General features: G+C 44.2%; 1 protein-coding gene across 1 annotated transcript; it reads right to left on the bottom strand.

The window, feature by feature from the left end:
* Nucleotides 1-1702: 1702 nt before the first annotated feature.
* On the bottom strand, nt 1703-9889 carry PITHD1 (PITH domain containing 1). Its single transcript, XM_066375418.1, has 6 exons — nt 9607-9889; nt 8877-8920; nt 7991-8068; nt 4097-4201; nt 3189-3297; nt 1703-2627 (listed from the first exon to the last, which is right to left on the bottom strand). The coding sequence occupies exons 1-6, from the start codon at nt 9802-9804 to the stop codon at nt 2526-2528; spliced, it is 636 nt and encodes a 211-aa protein (XP_066231515.1). The 5' UTR covers nt 9805-9889; the 3' UTR covers nt 1703-2525.
* Nucleotides 9890-20394: the final 10505 nt, after the last annotated feature.

Genomic DNA, 20394 nt, shown 5'->3' with positions numbered 1-20394 from the left:
CCAGCAAACTTGGAAGCTCAACAAAGAGCTTTTTCCCAGGGTAAGCAGCAGTTTGGTTTTAAGACTCAACAGATCACAGAGACAGAAACCTAAAATACCAGGATTCTGAGCAGGAAAGCTTGGGTCCAGTGGACCACAGCAAGCCAAGGACCCAGGACCAGAAAGGGAATTATGAGTGGATGAAGACGGCACAGCTGCTCCCACTCTCGACAAAACTCCTGCTGGATCTGTTATGGAACAATGAACAATTCCTTGTGCACCCTTAAACACCAGAGAGACACTGTGCACTTTGAGCAAATCCTTCAGAGTGAAGCTTCAAATTCAGAGCCCAGTCCCTCAGGCTGTGATTAGTACTTTTAATTAGTGGAATTAATGAAGAGCTATTCTGCTCTAAGATTTTTCTTTTTCTTTTTTTAGATTTTATTTTAGCCCTGGGCAGATAACTTAGTTGGTTAGAGCATTGTCCTGAAGTGCAGAGGTTGTCAGTTTGGTCCCCAGTCAGGTCACATACAGGAACAGATGTTCCTGTCTCTCTCCCTTCCTCTCTTAAAATCAACAACATAAAAGTTAAAATAATATATTTTATCTTATTGGTTTTAGAGAGAGGAAAAAGAGGGGTAGAAGAGCAGGAAGCACCAACCTGTAGTAGCTTCTCATATGTCTTAACCGAGCAAACCCAAGGTTTTTCCAACCAGTGACCTCAGCATTCCAGGTCAATATTTTATCCACTGCGCCACCACAGGTCAGGCTGCTCTAAGATTTCTAACGTTATATTTCCTCCTACTTTAAATTAAAGCACAGTCCTTTTATTTTTATCTCCAAAATGATCCAACTGCAATCAAGAGGCCCAAGAGGAGAACCCTTAGGTGTATCAAGAATTGCATTTGCATTCTGGTTGATTTCAAGCTGTCTTTTATAATGTTGAGGCTCGATAAAGCTAGATGGTGGCAGGCTTCACCTAGGACAGGCTGGGTAAACAGAGGATATATCCTCCTAACAATAGTGTGGGCCAAACCCTCAGAGGAATTCTTTCAATAAGTTTAGATTCAACACTAATTCCCATTATCAATTGTTTCTATTTCTTTTCTTTAGAGCGGAAGAGAGAAATAACCATTTGTTGTTCCATGTATTTATGAATTCATTGATAGATTCTTCTATGTGCCCTGACTGGGATCGGACCTGTAACCTCTGGTTTATTGGGACAACACACAAACCAACTGAGCTAGGCAAAGTGTTTCTATTTTCTGCAAAGGAAAGAATACCGACCATTTGAAATCCCCCCTTTGTAGATAACTTAAATTCTTTCCAATTGCTGTCCTGACTTGCAAAATTTAAGTCTAGTCTTGGGTCCACCTTCAGACTGCAGGTGCTGCTAGTTTCTTCGCCCTCATTTCCTCTGATGAACTCCAGAATCTGTTTTCCCTCATTTACACAACTTTCTTTCTTTCATGAGGAATGGAATATAGGTTTTTAACCTCATCCTCCTCTTTACATACTGTGAGTGGGTGGGCACAGGAGTGTTTTAGCCTACTGTACAAAATTAAGCTTGACCTTTCCTGTAAAAACTGATCCAGTCTTGATATAATTGTAACATTTATAATCTACCTGGTCCAAAACAACAAATTTAAAAGTTATATACAGTTCCCAATAAAGTAAAAAAGTTTTACCAGTACTACCAAGAACTCAAAAGAATACAGAACCATTAAGTCTGGCAAGGATTTATTAGGAAGCTTATTAGTCACAGTGAATAAAAAGCCATGAACAGAAGAACTGAGATCTCCAAATTCTGCCACTGGGCTTACACTAGTTAGAAGCTAATAAACATTCAGGATGTTCCGAAGGGAATCTTACTTAAGTTCCAATCTTGCCTCGACCAAATACCCACACACAAAAATGAGATGCCCCTGCTCTCCCCAGAATGCTTACCTAGGTAGCAGGAAAGACCTTCTCCTTAAGCTATTAATTAAGCATCATCAGGAGAGTCTTGCTCTTCCAGCTATAACCATGGGACACTAGTGCATGACAGGCAACTCCAAGCTGGGTAACTTGACAAAAATGCTGAACAAGACAGGGAGAAGGAGCAAGCAGGGACAAGAATTTCTAGTTGGAGGCCCTCCTGATGGCTAATATGAACACAATGCTGAGGCTTCAGAGTTTACTGCAGCCTAGGAAGTTTCCATTAAAAAAAAGTCACACAAAAATCCTGCCACAAAACAAGACGCTTGGAATCCCATGGCCACACTGACTGGAAAGGCAGGCATTATCCATGACTGCCAGATGCTGACCAGACCAAGACCTAATTTCTGCAGGGCCCTAGAGAACCACGATTGTCCCTGGCACCCACACAACCCTCCCCGGCGGTGTGCTGTCTTCCATAGGCCAGGTTTCTGCAGCAAGCCCCAAAGACAAAGCTTGGCAGAGTCTGTGGCAGCCAACTCTCTCTGGAGCCCCATCTCTTTGTCCTTCCCAATAGGCTGTCATACATCTTCACTGACACAGGGCCTTTGTGGAAGCCTTGGCAGCCCTTAGGAAATGAAGTGTGTCTGTGGGGTAACCTGATGGACCCTGTGGTCTGCTGGGTTGGCCGATGCTTCATAATTGCAGATGGTCACCTCATGTCGGCGCAACTGCAAGAAAATTGAGAGGCTAGGTCAGCTGGCCATTTCCCAGATGACACACTGGAGTAGTCCTTATTCAGGTCCATTTCTAGAAGTCATCATCCAATCTCTTTCCCTTTTGGTACATTTTATCTTGAGAGGCTGAAAAGATCATTATCAACAGTTCACCCTAAAACTGAGAAGATTCATTCCCCCTCCTATACTGGAGGCACCATAAGAAGAGGAACTTGTCTATCTTGTTTATCATCTTACCTCTGACGCCTGGAAAAAGAAAAGTTATCAAAAGTGCTGAATGAAAAAAAAATGTTGAATGAAGGAAACAATTTTAAAGTAAAAAAAATGAATTGGTATCAATTGTATTATTTCAACCCCCTTAAAAATACCTCTAGCCTCTCAAGTGAGAGGGACAGTTTACAGTGATGAAACAGAAAAATTATAAACACACTGAGAACAATCAATGTCTCAACTTGCTTTTTCCTTTCCTTAAAGCTCCTGTTACCACAGCATACTGATACACACACATCTATACACACACTGGAGAGGGCAATAACATTACCAACCCTATCTTACCTCAGTCCATTCTCCTCTTAGGCCAATATAAAAGACCTTTGTAGTATCTGCTCCAAAGTTTTTTGAAATATGAATTGAGAGATGATAGACATTTGAAAAACGAGATATTCTAGAAGATAAAAGGAGTGGGGAGAGAAGACATAGGTTAGAGTTCAATGAGCATCTCACCACAATGTCAAAAACAATTCTAGCTCCAACTTGTGGTAAAACCCAGACAAATGTCAGAAAACATTCTTAGGATGTTAGGTCTCATTCTTCTCCTTTGGACAAGCAATTAATTCCATGAACATTTACTGAGCATTGCCAGTTCCTGTCCAAGGCAATAGGGGTAGGACAATGAATCAACACTGTCCCTGTCCTCAAGGAGAATTAAGAAATACTGTATGACCAAGCAGAAATTCCAATGCAAGAACAGTTTTGACCTCATCTTAGGAAAAAGAGAGAACTAGTGAAGAAATAAGGTGATCACGTGTCACTTGTCCTGCTATAAACCAATTATACAGAGAGGAATTCTGAAAACACCTTTCCTAAGACCATCCTAGGAGCTCATTCAGATCTGCCAATTGCTAGCAAGTTAACAAATCTGTGGCTTGCATTGAATCTGCCAAAAATTAACCAAGCCAAGGATCAAGCCTCCTCCACTGTTTTAACTTGTTTCTGATGCTAAGAGAGCAGGAGATGAGCCAAAAAATAAATTGCAAGCCCAGCGAGTGCTAATGCACACAAGTGCACTGCAAATGAGGAAATGCTGGCTCTTCCTCCGAAGCCAGAGAACACCTGCAACCTATATCATTTTTTTAACCAATGTCACCCCAATAAATCCAATTAAAAAATAAATAAACTTGAAATTAAAAAAAAAAAAAAAAAAAAAGAACACACACATAGTGGAAGACAGGCCCAGTGCTTACTTTGTAGCATATTCTAATTCTCCTGTAAGATCCCGGTTCAAACTAAAGGTCTGATCTGGCTCCCTGTCTGTATCATCAAAGGACATCTGTGGAATGTTCTTGTACCTGAGAAAGGAAAGAGAAGAAAAATAAAACTGCATCATCACATTTTTAAGTTTTTCAAAACTTTCTACGGACTCAATTATTGCCTTCAGTTCTATCAAAAAGAGGTCAAATTTTGCAGATGGCATTTTACTGGTATTTATACACAAATACCTTTAATCCAACAAGAGCTGAAAATTCAGACATAAGCCAACGGCATCTTTGAGTGGGTTAGGATCACATGAGAAGCAATACACAAAGGGACAGTTCAAACTAGGTCACATGCAGTAGTAAATGCATAGAGAAAATAAGCAACTCAGCGCATTCAGACCAAGCTGAAGATGTTTAAATAAAACAGCTTACTCATGGGGAGGAAATTACTTTGGCAGAAACATATTAAACATAATTAAGAGATAAGATCAGGTAACCCATCACTCAAGCAGTTTGTATTCAAAATTACTCTAAAAAAATGATATTTTTAGTCATCTTACAATTCTTAAAAAAATACAATGTTGGGATTTGTTTTGAAAAGAGCACAAAAGGCTGCAAACTCACAAAAGGCTCTTGGAAAGTTAAATTGCTATAGTGAAGAAAAAATTCTTCAAAAAATCCACTGCCCCCTCTATCTAACCTTAACTCACAAATTCTAAAGGACTGGGCCACACCTTGCCACAATCTCTAGAGAATTTTAGCAACACACTCATATAGGATGGGGCCTAGATGTTAACTACAGAAAAATGCATGTAATTTAAAAAACGAATGTTTGCTTCAAAGTGTTTCTAAGAATGAGGCACAGAAGAATAGTGAACATTTATGAGCAGCATTATGAGGGGCAGTATAGCACTGTAGTTAAAAAGCAGTATCTCTGGCAAGACTTCCTAGGTTTAAAGACTGGCTCTGTTACTTACCAGCTGTATAATTTTGGGCAAATGATTTAACCTCTCTGTGTCTGTTTCCTCATCTGTAAAATGGGGATAGTGATAGTACATATCTCATATAGTTGATGTGGAGATTAAATTGAATCAATTCTAAGAAACACATATACTGAAATAAACTTTACCGTGAAAAATTTCAAACACATACAAAAGCAGAGAAAATAATATAATGCATCTCCTTATTCTTTTTTTTTTTTTGTATTTTTCTAAAGCTGGAAACGGGGAGAGACAGTCAGACAGACTCCCGCATGCGCCCGACCATGCGCCCGACCGGGATCCACCCGGCACGCCCACCATGGGGCGACGCTCTGCCCACCAGGGGGCGATGCTCTGCCCCTCCGGGGCGTCGCTCTGCCGTGACCAGAGCCACTCTAGCGCCTGGGACGGAGGCCAAGGAGCCATCCCCAGCGCCCGGGCCATCTTTGCTCCAATGGAGCCTTGGCTGCAGGAGGGGAAGAGAGAGACAGAGAGGAAGGAGGGGGGGTATGGAGAAGCAAATGGGCACTTCTCCTATGTGCCCTGGCTGGGAATCAAACCCGGGTCCCCCGCATGCCAGGCCGATGCTCTACCGCTGAGCCAACCGGCCAGGGCCCATCTCCTTATTCTTATCACTCTGCTTCAATAATCCACATTATGCCAATTTTGCCTATCACCCCATTTTGTGCATGCTTGCTATTTTAATTTTTTTCAGAGAGCAACAGGAAGAGAAAGAAAGGGAGAGGAGACAAAGATAAGAAGCATTACACCTCATACTTCCTTCACTTTAGTTGTTTACTGATTGCTTCTCATATGTGCCTTGACAGGGGAGGTGGGAGAACTCAAGCTGAGCCTGTGACTCCTTGCTCAAGCCAGTGACCTTGGGCTTCAGCCCAGTAACCTTGGGATCATGTTGACAAATCCCACACTCAAGCTGGCGACCTCGGGGTTTCAAACTGGGGTCCTCACTATCCTGGACCAACACTCAATCCACTGTGCCACCTGCTAGAACCCCCAGATCAAGGCACATATGAGAAAGCAATCATTGAATAGCTAAGATGCTGCAACGAAGAACTGATGCTTCTCATCTCTCTCCCTTCCTGTCTATCCCTGTCTCTCTATCGCTAAAAACAAACAAACAAAACAAAACAAAAAAATCCCACTGCACCACCACCAGTCAGGCTGTGCTTACAATTTTAAAGCAAGCCCAAACATATCATTTCACTCATAAATATGTTAGTATGTATCTCAAAAAAGAACTTCTTAAAAAAAACCTATCATGTCATTTGACAAAAATTAACAATTCTTTCTCTTTTTTTTTTTGTATTTTTCTTAAGTTGGAAATGGGGAGGCAGTCAGATTCCCACATGCGCCTGACCGGGATCCACCCGGCATGCCCACCAGGGGGCGATGCTCTGCCCATCTGGGGCTTTGCTCTGTTGCAACCAGAGCCATTCTAGCGCCTGAGGCAGAGGTCATGGAGCCATCCTCAGCGCCCGGGCAAACTTTGCTCCAATGGAGCCTTGGCTGCAGGAGGAGAAGAGAGAGACAGAGAGGAAGGAGAGAGGGAGGGGTGGAGAAGCAGATGGGCACTTTTCCTGTGTGCCCTGGCCAGGAATCGAACCCAGGACTCCCGCATGCCAGGCCGATGCTCTACCACTGAGCCAACCGGCCAAGGCCTACAATTCTTTAATATCATTAGACATCTAGTCTTTCTTCAAATTTCACTGATTTAAGTCTCAGTTGATCTTTTCTGGATGCTCCAATGGCATGGCATAATTGAACAAGGAATGCTTTTTTCTTTATTAATGGTACATAAAATAATGGTGCATTTTACAATCAATTCAATAAAATATTATGTGTGTAACGTACTTAGAACTGAGGGCTAGGTAAGTATTTGCACCTGCTCTTCAAAAATTGGGCACTTACTGTGTTCCCGACTCATTCTAAGCTCCTTACATGTTTTATCTCGTGAATTCTCTCCACAATCTTATGAAGTTCATACTATTACTACTGCCATTTAACATATGAGAAGACTGAGGTATGGAGAAGACATGTCCCAAAGTCATGCAGCTAGCAAGTGGTACAGAGAGAATCTGAACTCAAACAGTTTATTCCAGAGCCCATTCTTGGCCACAATGTAACATGAATGTCTAGTATACTCAAGCCAATCCATCTCCCACCTAAAGCTCAAACGTAGTTTCCCTAAATGATTACATATGTGAAGCTGCTTTCAAAATCATGTTTCTAACATTCAAATATAGTATCAATTCCTTCAGTCTGGTTTATACTGATCAATATTTCAGAAGAAATTTTTAGTGTAAAGTTCTTCTGATACTTGTTTTTCTAACACTCTAAAAGCAGTTTTTCCTTTCTTTTAAGGCAAATTGTTAAAAAGGAAGTACTAGCTCTGGGGGCAACAGATCCAGTGTTGCAAGAGGTATATAAAATTTTGCTAACTAAAAGCCACACAAACTCACATGGAGTAATTCCATGTCAAACACATGCAAAGATTATAACTGCATGAAACAGCAAGGGGAAATTTTGAAGCTAACCCCAAGAGTAGAAACATTTGAGGTCTACAGCTGGGTTATTAAGAAAACTGCAAAGTCATCAACAGTTGGCATTTATAGGATGCTTTCTGAATGAGTGGTGACACGAAGCACTTTGAAAAGAGACAAGCTGTTGGTCTTAACGATGCCTACTCTAAAAAAAGTCGTTAATTCAGGAAGAGATAAAGTGTATTCTGGTGCAGAATAAGATTAACATTTTTTCAAGGAGGGGGAAGGGATATCTAACCCAGTAAAAAGAAAATATTATATTACACTGTATTCTGGAATAAAGTGCTGCCAGAGAAAAGAGAACTAGGAGCTTCTTGAGGGCCTAAGCCCTTGACACTTACAATCTCATCTCAGAGGGGTGTGAGTCATCATCCTCTCCCACTATAATGACGCCTTTGAGCTTGACATTGCCTGTAAACCTGCCAGAATGCAAAAGAGATGGCTGTCAACCTGGGTCTGAATCTCTGCCCCTTCCCCTTTCTGGGCTTCAGTTTACTCAAGTGTCAACTTGTGCCTGATAATTTTTATTTTTTTATTTTTATTTTTTTTAAATTTTTTTTATTTATTTATTCATTTTTAGAGAGGAGAGAGAGAGGGAGAGAAAGAGACAGAGAGGGTGAAAGAGGAGAGAGACAGAGAGAGAGAAGAGGGGAGAAGCTGGAAGCATCAACTCCCATATGTGCCTTGACCAGGCAAGCCCAAGGTTTCGAACCGGCGACCTCAGTATTTCCAGGTCGACGCTTTATCCACTGTGCCACCACAGGTCAGGCTGATAATTTTTATTTTATTTACTGATTTTTTAGAGAGAGAAGTAGGGAGAAAGAGAGAAACAAAGATTTGTCATTCTACTTATTATGCATTCATTGGTTAATTCTTGTATGTGCCCTGACCGGAGATAGAACCTGCAACCGTGGCATATCGGACAATGCCCTAACCGACTGAGCTACCTGGCCAGGGTTTATTAGATAATTTCTAAGACCCTGTCTGCCTCTGGCACTCTGCAGTTCTAAGAAATTTATCTTGACTTGACTTTTCAGTTATCTTTCAACAAATACCTCTTTTTCATCTGCACCAGGAAATCTATGATGCTTTTCTCCTCAAACCCACCACAGTAATTTACTCCATTTCTAAAAACAGATGGTTCTTGACACAACAAATGAATGCTTTCTGATAAAGCAACTGGGTACAGTCTATTTAGCTTGAGGCAAGCACCAAGCAGATACTTACGGAATATTAAACAGAAGCTCTTCATCTGCATCACTTTCAACAAACTGGAGGGGATAAGGAAGGAGGAAAAAGCAACAAATATTTACTGAGAGCCTACAATTTCAGACATCTTCTATCCTGTTCTACAACGCAGAGTGCAATGCAAATAGTCAACCTCCGTCGCTTTTCCAGCACTTATTAACCTGACGTAAGTTAAGTGCATAATCACAGACAACCCAATCAGAGGGTTGTTAATGGGGAGCTCATGAACCATCGTCCAGGGCGGACTAGCCCCCCTAGATTGTGTCCAAAGATCTGTGCTTATCCGGTCCACAACATTAAAATGGCTCTGTGACCCCACAGCGGGACATGCTCTAGACCGGATGTAACAAGCTTCATCTCCCCAGGCGGGTCTCCAGGTGATACGGTCATGCAGCCATGGGAACTAGTGGTCAAATAGTAGGAAAAACGCCCTTATGACCATCCTTCCTCACTACCCACGGAAGCCCTGGGACAGAACACTGGCTACGCCCCCTTTTCCTCTCTGGGCCTCAGTTCCTCTATCTGCAAAATGGGGACTGGATCCTGTTCAGCTCCCGAAAGGCTGGCAGGAGATGGGCACGGGAAAGCGCTTGGCAATCGGGATGTCGTTATTTTTAACTTCAAGAACGAGGCTGACAGAACAGAGACGGGTGGCCCGAGGCCCCGCGCGGGTCCCCGCCTCGCCCGCCCCAGGCCCGGGAAGGCCCACCTTGGAGCGGTCGGTCCGCTCCTCCCACGGCTTGAAGACGCCGCGGCCGCTGCCCTCGCGGCTCTCGTTGAGGCACTGCAGCCGCTCCATGTCGATGCGCAGGTACAAGCCGTACGCCAGGCCGCGCTGCTCCGGTGGCTCCTCGCGTTCCGCCGCGCACCGGCAGCCACCCCCGCCGTGACTGTGGCCATGCGACATGGCGACGCCGGCACCCTAGCGTCCTCTCAGCCCAGTCGCCGCCGTCCGCCCCGGGCTCCCTCGGCTCCAGCCGTCAAGCGCGCCGTGGCCGCCGCGTCGTAAAAGGCGCCCCGATGCGGCGCATGCGTCCGAGGAGAAGGGGGGGCGGAGCTCGGAGAGAATTGAAGTTTGACCAGCGCTTGCAGGTGCCAGGCATTCAATGTTGACCCTTTCGGTCCTGAAGACGAATGCTGTTGCTAGCCCAGTTTCTCAGCTGTGGAAACCGAAGGGCACTGGAATTAAGTTGGCGTTCCGAGTAAATGGTGGTGCTGGGTTTCGTATCCTTCTCCTGCGTAGGCTAAAGCCTGTGTTCTTTTCTTTTACCGCCAACCTTTTGGGGAGGGGCGGAGGAAAGTGTGCGCAATGATAAGCCCTGAAGAGCAGGGAGCACGACGTTATCGCCGCCTTGCATGTGCGTGATTCGGCGCTTAGACCTTACAAACCCACTTTTATAACCACTTTCTTCACAGTGGGCTTGGCGGTCGATAGCATAGGTTTTATGGATGGCTGGATCTGAAGACAAGTCCTGGCTCTGCTGCTAACGGTGTGACGCTCTGAATAAGTCATTTTCTCCATCTTGAGACTTCGTTAACTCATCTGTAAAGTGGGAATGATAATATTTGTTTCATGGGATCGCAGTGAGTATTAAATGAAGTAATGAATTTAAAGAACTGAGCACAGTGGCTGACGCGTAGTAAGAATTCTGAGTCAAATCTTGATTCAAATCCAAGCACTGCCGCTTACTAGCTGTATGGCCTTAGGCTCAGAGGCGCACTTTACCCTCTGTAAAGTGCAAGGATTGGACTAGATGACCTTTAGGCCCCCTCCCCATGTGATATTTCAGAGCATTTTTTTTTTTTCAGAGGGCTGGTTGTGATCCATTTAATGGGTCTTAAAGTCCATTTAGAGGAATGTAACCAGCATTAAAAAAATAGAGTACAATAAATTCAGAATGTATCACACATTTTAAGTCTCGATTTATGGAACTTTTGTTCCAGTTTTGGGTTTGTGTACTCACATGTGACATAAAATATTTTTCATATTGTGGTTTAAAGTAAAAAGAATTGAAATCCACTGTTTAAAGTTGAAACGGTTTTGGTTTCAGGATAGAATGTGTTCTTACCCTTTAGTGGGGAGGGGGAAAGACAGAGGATGTAGAGACAGATGGGATATTATGGATTTCCCTGCCCTTCACTCCTGGCTCTGGAGTGTCCAGACAAGATGAGGCTGGTGAAATACAAACCAAAATGTCCATATATTCAAGTTTCATTCAGAAATATTTTGATGTCCTAGTTCAATTCTTTGTGAAATAGGCAAACTTGGTTCTGGTTCTGTATAGCTCCATGTCATGAATTATTCCTGCTTTCACCTCACAGTTTCAGGCAAGAGATTTGGCACATGATAGAAGCTTAGTAAATGTTTCATTAAATGATACACTCAATAGCTTCTTTGGGACAAGTGTGTTCCACTGCAGGACCAACACAAGGCTTATGGTAGGACTTCTGACTTTTGGCTTGTCATTTTCCTTCTTTTTTGTTTTACAGGGACAGAGAGAGAGAGTCAGAGAAAGGGATAGATAGGGACAGACAGGAATGGAGAGAGATGAGAAGCATCATCAGTTTTTCGTTGCGACACCTTAGTTCTTTTTTTTTTTTTGTATTTTTCTGAAGCTGGAAACTGGGAGAGACAGTCAGACAGACTCCGCATGCGCCCGACCGGGATCCACCCGGCACGCCCACCAGGGGCAACGCTCTGCCCCTCCAGGGGGTCGCTCTGCCAGGACCAGAGCCACTCCAGCGCCTGGGGCAGAGGCCAAGGAGCCATCCTCAGCGCCCGGGCCATCTTTGCTCCAATGGAGCCTTGGCTGTGGGAGGGGAAGAGAGAGACAGAGAGGAAGGAGGGGGTGGGGGTGGAGAAGCAAATGGGCGCTTCTTCTATGTGCCCTGTCCGGGAATCGAACCCTGGTCCCCCGCACGCCAGGCCGACGCTCCACCGCTGAGCCAACCGGCCAGGGCCCCTTAGTTGTTCATTGATTGCTCTCTCATATGTGCCTTGACCGTGGGCCTTCAGCAGACCGAGTAACCCCTTGCTCGAGCCAGCGACCTTGGGTCCAAGCTGGTGAGCTTTTTGCTCAAGCCAGATGAGCCTGTGCTCAAGCTGGCGACCTCGGGGTCTCAAACCTGGGTCCTCCGCATCCCAGTCTTTTCTTCTTTGTCATTTTCATTGTCATCCTTTACGGATTTATTGAGCACTCTGTGCCAGGCATTGTGCTAAGCACATTATGTAGTTCGTCTCAGTTATTTGTCACATGAACTCTAAGACAGAGGTAGTGTTACTCTTTGTTGTCTCCAATTTGAAGATGAGGAAAACTGAGGCTAACACAGGTGAATTAACTTGCCCCAAATCAGATAAGGTTAGGAACTCACCAGGCTTTGAACACATCCTATAGTTTCCTGAAACAAAAGGTGCTCCTGGGCCCTGCCCGGTTGGCTCAGCAGTAGAGCATTGGCCCAGTGTGTGGAAGCCCTGGGTTCGATTCCTGGCTAGGCCACACAGGAGAGGAAGCACTCATCTGCTTCTCCACCCCTCCCCCTCTCCTTCCTCTCTATCTCTCTCTTCCCTTCCCACAGCCAAGGCTCCATTGGAGCAAAGTTGGCCCGGGCGCTGAGGATGGCTCCATGGCCTCTGCCTCAGGCTCTAGAATGGCTTCTGCCACATTGGAGCAATGCCCCAGATGGGCAGAGCATCACCCCCTGGTGGGGATGCTGGGTGGATCCTGGTCAGGCACATGCAGGTGTCTGTCTGACTGCCTCCCCACTTCTCACTTTGGAATAATCCAAAAAAAAAAAAAAGGTGCACCTGAAGTAAATGTATCAATTAGCTTATGCTGTTTAACAAATCACCCCCAAATTTAAAAGCTTTAAACAAGCATTTATTATTTCTCATGATTCTGTAGATTGCCTGGGAAGTTCTTTTCAGGGCCAGTTGGCTTGAGCTAGTTTGGAATGACCTCACTCACATGTCCAGTTGATGATACTGGCTGTCACCTGAGGTGATGGGCCACAAACCTGAGCTTAGTCACATGGCAGCAGTTGCAGAGTTCCAGGAGCTAGAGAGGGAAGAGCCAATTACACAAGCACTTTTTAACTCTCGGTTTCTATCATGTCCCTTCCACCAAAACAAGTTTCATTGGCAAAATCCACATTCAAAGGTGAATAGACATTACCTTTTGATGAGAAGAACTGCAAAACATTGTAGTTTCCCCCTCCCCAGTATATCTGAGTTTTCTTTTGTTGTGAAACAGATTATCCCCAAACTTAATGACTTAAAACAATAATTAACATTTATCTCTCAATTTCTGGCTTAGTTGGGTGGTTCAGGCTTGGCTTTCTCAGAAGGCTGAAGTCTGAAAGTCTGACTGAGGCTGGAGGATCCACTTCAGGATGGTGCGTCACAGGGCTGGCAAGTTGGTGCAGGCTGTTGGCAAGAGGCCTCCATTCCTTGCCAAATGGACCTCTCCATAAGACTGCTTGAGTGTCCTCATGACATGGTGACTGGCTGTCATCACAGCAAGGGACACAAGAGAGAGCAAGGTAGAAACCACAATGTCTTTTATGACCTAGCCTTAAAAGTCACATACTGCCAATTCTGCAATAACACCATGGTCCCATAGGTCAGCCATATTCAAGATGTGAGGACACTACAGAAGAATGCAAATACAGGAGGTAGAACTCATTAGGGGCCACCTTAGAGGTGATTACCACACTACCATACATGTTAAGTGACTACTGAAAAAGTCTTGGCCCTGGCCAGGTTGCTCAGTAGATAGAGCATCATCCCAGCACGGCGAGGTCTCAGGTTCAATCCCTGGTCAGGGCACGTACAAGAAGCAATCAATGAGTACACAACTAAAAAATGGAACAACTATGTGGAACAAAATTGATACGTTTCTCTCTTTCCCTTCTTTCTCTCTCAAATCAATGGGGAAATTAAAATAAAAATGTCTGTTTCTCTTATACATTTATTTGGTATTTTGGCTGAGGATTGAATTCTCTCAGACTTTTGAAGATAGCTTCGAGAAGTACAATGTCATTCTGATGCCTGATTGTTTGTCTGGGTTTCCCCCAAGTCCCTTTCTAGGTTTTCAGATCTCTTGGTCCCTAGTATTCTGAAATCTGATGTTGTGACTCTTCGGTCATTTTGTGCTGGATACCTGATGGACCTTTTCAGTTTAGAAACTCTAGAACAGAATGTGGGCATACAGGTTAGGACATCTGCGTACCTGTGCACAAGGCCCCTTGCAGGGAAACATATTTAAGGATATGAAGAGAAGGGGCGGGCAAGGATCCTGCTCTCCCGCATTTACCACCTTCTAGTGCAGAGTTCCAAGAGACTCAGAAATTTGAATGTGGCCTTCCAGGTTATTGTGATTTATTTATCAAGGTAGCAGAATGGGATGTCTTTTATTTAACATTTTTAACTCTGTAAATTAAAAATGTACTTCCTTTTGTACTCTTGCTCCAGTCTCACAAATATTAGGAGCGGCCTGCTGGGCAAGTTGCTTAACTTCTTTCTCTAAGCCTAAAATTTGTCATATGTAAAATGGGAGTAAGAGTACCTACTTTGTAGGGTTTTATTTTGAGGGTAATATGCGATAAAGCATGAGAAATGTTTGGGTCGATGGAAAAAGGTTAAATTTTGCAGAGAGCAAGACTTTCAGCTCAGCCCCTTCTGGTTGGATGAGAAACTTCAGTTGCTTAGGGGGTTGAATTTGGAAGGGTTGCTTTGCTGATTTGTGTATCAGCCTTTTGCCTCTGCTTACTCTGCCTGCCCCTTCTCTTGCACTACATTGCTTGAGGATAAACAGGGATGCTCAGTGACTTCTGAGATTACTTGGGGGCAGGTAGGAAAAGCTTCTAATTTTTTTTCTCCTATTCCAAGAGGCCATCTGCCTACATTTCTGAACTCAAGTACTGATGAATCTGTATCCATTTTCCCTTATCTTCTGTCTCAATTAGGCTGAGAGAAATGAACTGCTTTTCTGTTAGTTTTATGTTTCTTGTGGCAAAATGAGAGTAATCATAGTAGCTAACAAGCATACGGCACTAGTAATTGCCAAGTACTGTCCCAATGGGTTTACTTATGTTGTTATTATTTAAGTGAGAGGGGAGATGGGGAGATAGACAGACTCCCACATGTACACTGACAGGGATCCACTTGGCAACCGCATCTTGGGCTGACGTTTGAATCAACCAAGCTATTTTTAGCACCTGAGGCTAACACGCTTGTACCAGCTGAGCTATCCTCAGTGCCAGGGGCCATGCTGAAACCAATCAAGTCACTGGCTGCGGACAAGAGGGAGAGAAGGGGGAGAGTGGGAGAGAGAAGAAGATGGTTGGGCAAACCTGTATTTTCATACCCTGGGCTGATGCTCTATCCACTGAGCCACCAGCCAGAACCTACTTATATTATTATTATTATTTTTACTTATTTATTTATTTGTATTTTTCTGAAGCTGGAAACGGGGAGAGACAGTCAGACAGACTCCCGCATGTGCCCGACCGGGATCCACCCAGCACGCCCACCAGGGGCGACGCTCTGCCCACCAGGGGGCGATGCTCTGCCCCTCCGGGGCGTCGCTCTGCCGCGACCAGAGCCACTCTAGCGCCTGGGGCAGAGGCCAAGGAGCCATCCCCAGCGCCCGGGCCATCTTTGCTCCAATGGAGCCTTGGCTGCGGGAGGGGAAGAGAGAGACAGAGAGGAAGGGGGGGGTGGAGAAGCAAATGGGCGCTTCTCCTATGTGCCCTGGCCGGGAATCGAACCCGGGTCCCCCACACGCCAGGCCGACGCTCTACCGCTGAGCCAACTGGCCAGGGCCTACTTATATTATTTTTAATCTTTATAACTACAAGTGTTCATTATTATCTTCACTTTATAGATGATAAAATTGGGACACAGGATGGCTAAGTAATTTGCCAAAGGTCACACAACTGGTCAGTAGTAGAACTAGGATTGAACCCAGGCACAGGGCCTCCAGTCTGTGCTCTTAACACATTGAGCCTTCTCCAAATATAAATTAACATTTACTGAGTACTTACTGAGGCCAAATTGAGACCCCAGCACTTAGGCTCTTAACTACCATGCTGTACTTACCAGCAGTTGCCTTGGACCAGTCTTTTTTTTTTTTTTTTGTATTTTTCTGAAGTTGGAAATGGGGAGGCAGTCAGACTCCCGCATGTGCCCGACTGAGATCCACCCGGCATGCCCACCAGGGGGCGATGCTCTGCCCATCTGGGGTGCCGCTCTGTTGCAACCAGAGCCATTCTAACGCCTGAGGCAGAGGCCATAGAGCCACCCCCAGCGCCCAGGCCAACTTTGCTCCAATGGAGCCTTGGCTGTGGGAGGGGAAGAGACAGAAAAGAAGGAGAGGGGGAGGAGTGGAGAAGCAGATGGGCGCTTCTCCTGTGTGCCCTGGCTGGGAATTGAACCCGGGACTCCTGCACGCCAGACTGACGCTCTACCACTAAGCCAACCAGCCAGGGCCCTTGGACCAGTCTTTTTCCTCAGAGCTTTAGTTATAACAACTGTCCTTTACTAAATGCCCATTCCATGTTGGGTACATCACCTAATTCATCACTAACATCCTGGCTAACATGTCCTGAGCTCTTTCTGAGTGCCAGGCAGTTTTCTAAGCACTCTATGTGACTTGACTCATTAAATCACTGTATGATAGCACTGCAAGGTTGATGTATTTTTCTCATTTTTGGAGGAAGAAACTGAAACACAGAGGTTAAGTAACTTGCTCAAGGGCACACATCTAGGAAGTGTGGGATTTGAGGCTGGGTGGCCTTGGTGAATGACCCAGGGCACCGTGATTGCCTTTGGAGTCTTTGGTGCTATTAGCAAATATTTGTTCTGTGTCAGGCACATGGATGAACTGTACTTCCCAGCCCCCTTGAATTTAGGTGGAGCGAATGAAATATGATGGAAATTATGGATGTCACTTCTGGACATAGTTTAGGGCAGTGGTCCCCAACCTTTTTTGGGCCACAGACCGGTTTAATGTCAGAAAATATTTTCACGGACCAGCCTTTAGGGTGAGATGAATAAATGTATCACGTGACCGAGACAAGCGTCAAGAGTGAGTCTTAGACAGATGTAACAGAGGGAATCTGGTCATTTTTAAAAAAGAAAACATCGTTCAGACTTAAATATAAGTAAAACGGAAATAATATATTATTTATTCTTTCTCTGCAGACCGGTACCAAATGGCCCATGGACTGGTGGTACCGGTCCGTGGCCTGGGGATTGGGGACCACTGGTTTAGGGAGCCAAACTGAGGTTCCCTGTTTGAGAAACACAGTAATAACTGTATATTATTTCAATGACATGAACTTTCCTTGTAAGTTTTTGAAAGGGTTGAGACAGTGGGCATCACAGAAAGAGAAGTCTGGGGGCCTGTGAAGACAAACTGCCTATTTTAGCATTTAGCCAATAACCAGGTAGAGACTCAAGTGGATGAAGAATGCTAGTGGAGAGACCCCTCGAAGGGGGCATCTGTCAAGGTGCTAAGCCAGGCAGAGGATTCTTCTGGACATCAGTTACGTGTAGCAGAGAAAAAAATCATTCTTAGATATGATTAGGGCCTTGGCCCTGGGAATCTTTTTGTATTGGAATCAGTTTTGGTGCAGAAGCCTAACATTGGGTAGGTAGGGTATGAGTGTTTTAAGAGATAAATGTGTCTGAGAATGTATACTTGCGAGTCAGGCTAACACACAGCACCATTGCCGGCAAGTTCTTAATTTCTCTGTGCTTTAGTTTTCTCATTTTTAAAATGGGGCCATGACCACCTACCTTGTAGGATCCTTCTGATAATGGAGATAATGTATAGAGATAGAGTGGTACCTAGCACATAGTAGGTGCATAACCAGCGGAGCCAGTTAATACTTATTCAACTGTGAGCACTGGACTTCATTGTGTTTGTCTGTAGTTCAGGGTCTAATACAGGTCCTGGCTCAACAAATGTCAAATTAAAGGACAAAGGTCTAATTTACAAACTCTGGGTAAAGTAATCCATCAGATACCATGTTCCATAATTAACTTCAATGCATAGTAATTTCTAATACTAAGAATTAGTTAAATAAAGAATTATGGCCTGACCAGTGGTGACGCAGTGGATAGTGTCAATGTAGGACGCTGATGTCCCAGGTTTGAAACCCTGAGGTCGCTGGCTTGAGCACAGGCTCACCAGCTTGAGCTTGTGGTCACTGGCTTGAGTGTGGGATCACAGACATGACCCCATGGTTGCTGGCTTGAGCAAGGGGTCACTGGCCCAGCTAGATCCCCTTGGTTAAGGCACAGATGAGAAGCAATCAATGAACAACTAAAAGTGCCACAACTACGTATTGATGCTTATCTCTCTCCCTTCTTGTCTCTATCATAAAAAAAAAGAATTGTGGCCTTGGCCAGTTAGCTCAGTTGGTTAGAACATCTTCCTGATATGCCAAGGTTGTGGGTTTGATTCCTGGTCAGGGCACCTACAAGAATCAACAAATGAGCCTGACCTGTGGTGGCACAGTGGATAAAGCGTCGACCTGGAAATGCTGAGGTCACCGGTTCGAAACCCTAGGCTTGCTTGGTCAAGGCACATATGGGAGTTGATACTTCCTACTCCTCCCCCCATTCTCTCTCTCTATCTTTCTCTCTCTCTCTCTCTCTCCTTTCTAAAATGAATAAATAAAAAATAAAAAAATTAAAAAAAAATCAACAAATGAATGCATAAATAAGTGGAACAACAAATTGATGTTTCTCTCGCTCTCTTTCTAAAACCAATCAATTTTTTTTTAAGAAGAACTAGGAAAAATAAATCCAGACTGTATACCAAAAGTGCTGTCTTTAGGACAGAAGAGGTAGTAAAACTGTGTTGCTATGAGATGTTGTAGCTTTAAGGGTAGATCCAACCCACTGGATATATGCTAGGGCTGAAACCAAGCCCTTGGCTTCATTAGCAACTGCTGAAACTCCAACAGGTTCTCATGGAGGATGGCTCAGTCTGTGTTGCATTAGTGTTCATTATGCCCTCATTAGGAAGCCAATGTAAGACCCAGGAGACCTTGACCTGGCAGTGGCACAATGGATAGAGCATCAGCCTGGGATGCTGAGGACCCAGGTTCAAAACCCTGAGGTCACCAGCTTGAGCATAGGCTCATCTGACTTGGGCACCAACTCACCACCTTGAGTGTAAGGGTTGCTGGCTTGAGTGTGGGATCATAGACATGACCCCATAGTCACTGGCTTGAGCAAGAGGCCACTGGCTCAGCTGGAGTCCCTCCCCCCACCCACATATGAAAAAGCAATCAATGAACAACTAAGGTGCTGCAATGAAGAATTGATGCTTCTCATCTTTCTCCCTTTCTGTCTATCTCTGTCTCTTAAGAAAAAAAAAACAAAATGACTGAGAAGATAATACCTGTGTCTTTCACACACCCCAAGAAGTGATAGTGTCAATGTAGGATGGATTCTTTTTTTTTTTTTATGAAAGGTGGATTGGCATTCTTTGCAGTCAGAGTTTCAAATCCTTTCCTTTGCTAGTTACTAGCTCTGAAGCTTTGGCTGTTATTTCACTGTCTGAGCCTCTGCTTCTAACTTTTAATGGGGTTAACAGCTCAGTTCCTGTATTCTAAGTATGACAAAGGACAGAGCCTGGTCCCCACAAGGCACTCAGTTTTATCTGAGTTCCTCCCTTTGCTTACAGGGCTCTTTCCCCTTTCCCGGCCTTTCTGTGCTACAGACAAAACTTCAGCATCTTTTATGGTCCAGCCCAAGGATTAAGATCTCTCTGCCTCAGAGCCCAGGAACCAGACATTTTGTGACTGAATTCCATTCTCTGACACAAAAAGGGAGAAAGACAACAGTATATGGGATTTTTTGTTTGTTTTTTTATTTAGGCATGGAATTTTTCTTCCTTTTCATATAACTTATCTAATTAAAATATTCATCTTGGTAGTTACCACAAAAAAGTAACATAGAAAATTGTATTTACATTTTGGGACCAAAATACAAATGAAGAGCAGGATGATATCTTGCTCCTTTCCCTCCCGCTTCCCAGAAAGAAAGAGAAAGCCCTAAGAAAACTGCTCATTATACCAACAATCACAAAGGGTTAATCTGTAATTTGGTGATTTGTATGTAGTGTATTACAGAAGGAAAAAAATTGCACAAGTTTTCACAAATGAGACCAAAAGTTCAACATCATCCTATGTCTGCTCTGCAGCCATTAAATAACCGAGGTGAGGAGGTCGTTTAGAAATTTGGTTTCTCCTCTTCCCTCCTTACTCTTCTCACCAACTCACATCCCTGATGCTTAGAAGGGGAGGGGAGAAAGATCTGGCTCTATGCAAGCAGGGGTGATCAAAAATCTTTAAGGTAGTGATGTTGGGATGAACATGTGTGTGTCTTTTTTTCTCTCCTTGCCTAAAGATTCCTAATAAATGAAATGAAATCGTACACAACTGAATCTGAAATATGAAAAACTGGTTTCAATGACAAAGA

The sequence above is a fragment of the Saccopteryx leptura genome, chromosome 3, assembly GCF_036850995.1.
Source record: "Saccopteryx leptura isolate mSacLep1 chromosome 3, mSacLep1_pri_phased_curated, whole genome shotgun sequence".
Taxonomy (NCBI): Eukaryota; Metazoa; Chordata; class Mammalia; order Chiroptera; family Emballonuridae; genus Saccopteryx; species Saccopteryx leptura.
This window is presented reverse-complemented; position numbering and strand designations above follow the sequence as displayed.

Coding starts and splice junctions, on each gene's coding strand:
- PITHD1 (XM_066375418.1), bottom strand. CDS start 9,804: ATGTCGCATGGCCACAGTCACGGCGGGGGTGGCTGCCGGTGCGCGGCG. Junction 8,921..9,606: donor AGCGGACCGACCGCTCCAAG/GTGGGCCTTCCC, acceptor TATCCCCTCCAG/TTTGTTGAAAGTGATGCAGA. Junction 3,298..4,096: donor GAATTAGAATATGCTACAAA/GTAAGCACTGGG, acceptor TTTATCTTCTAG/AATATCTCGTTTTTCAAATG.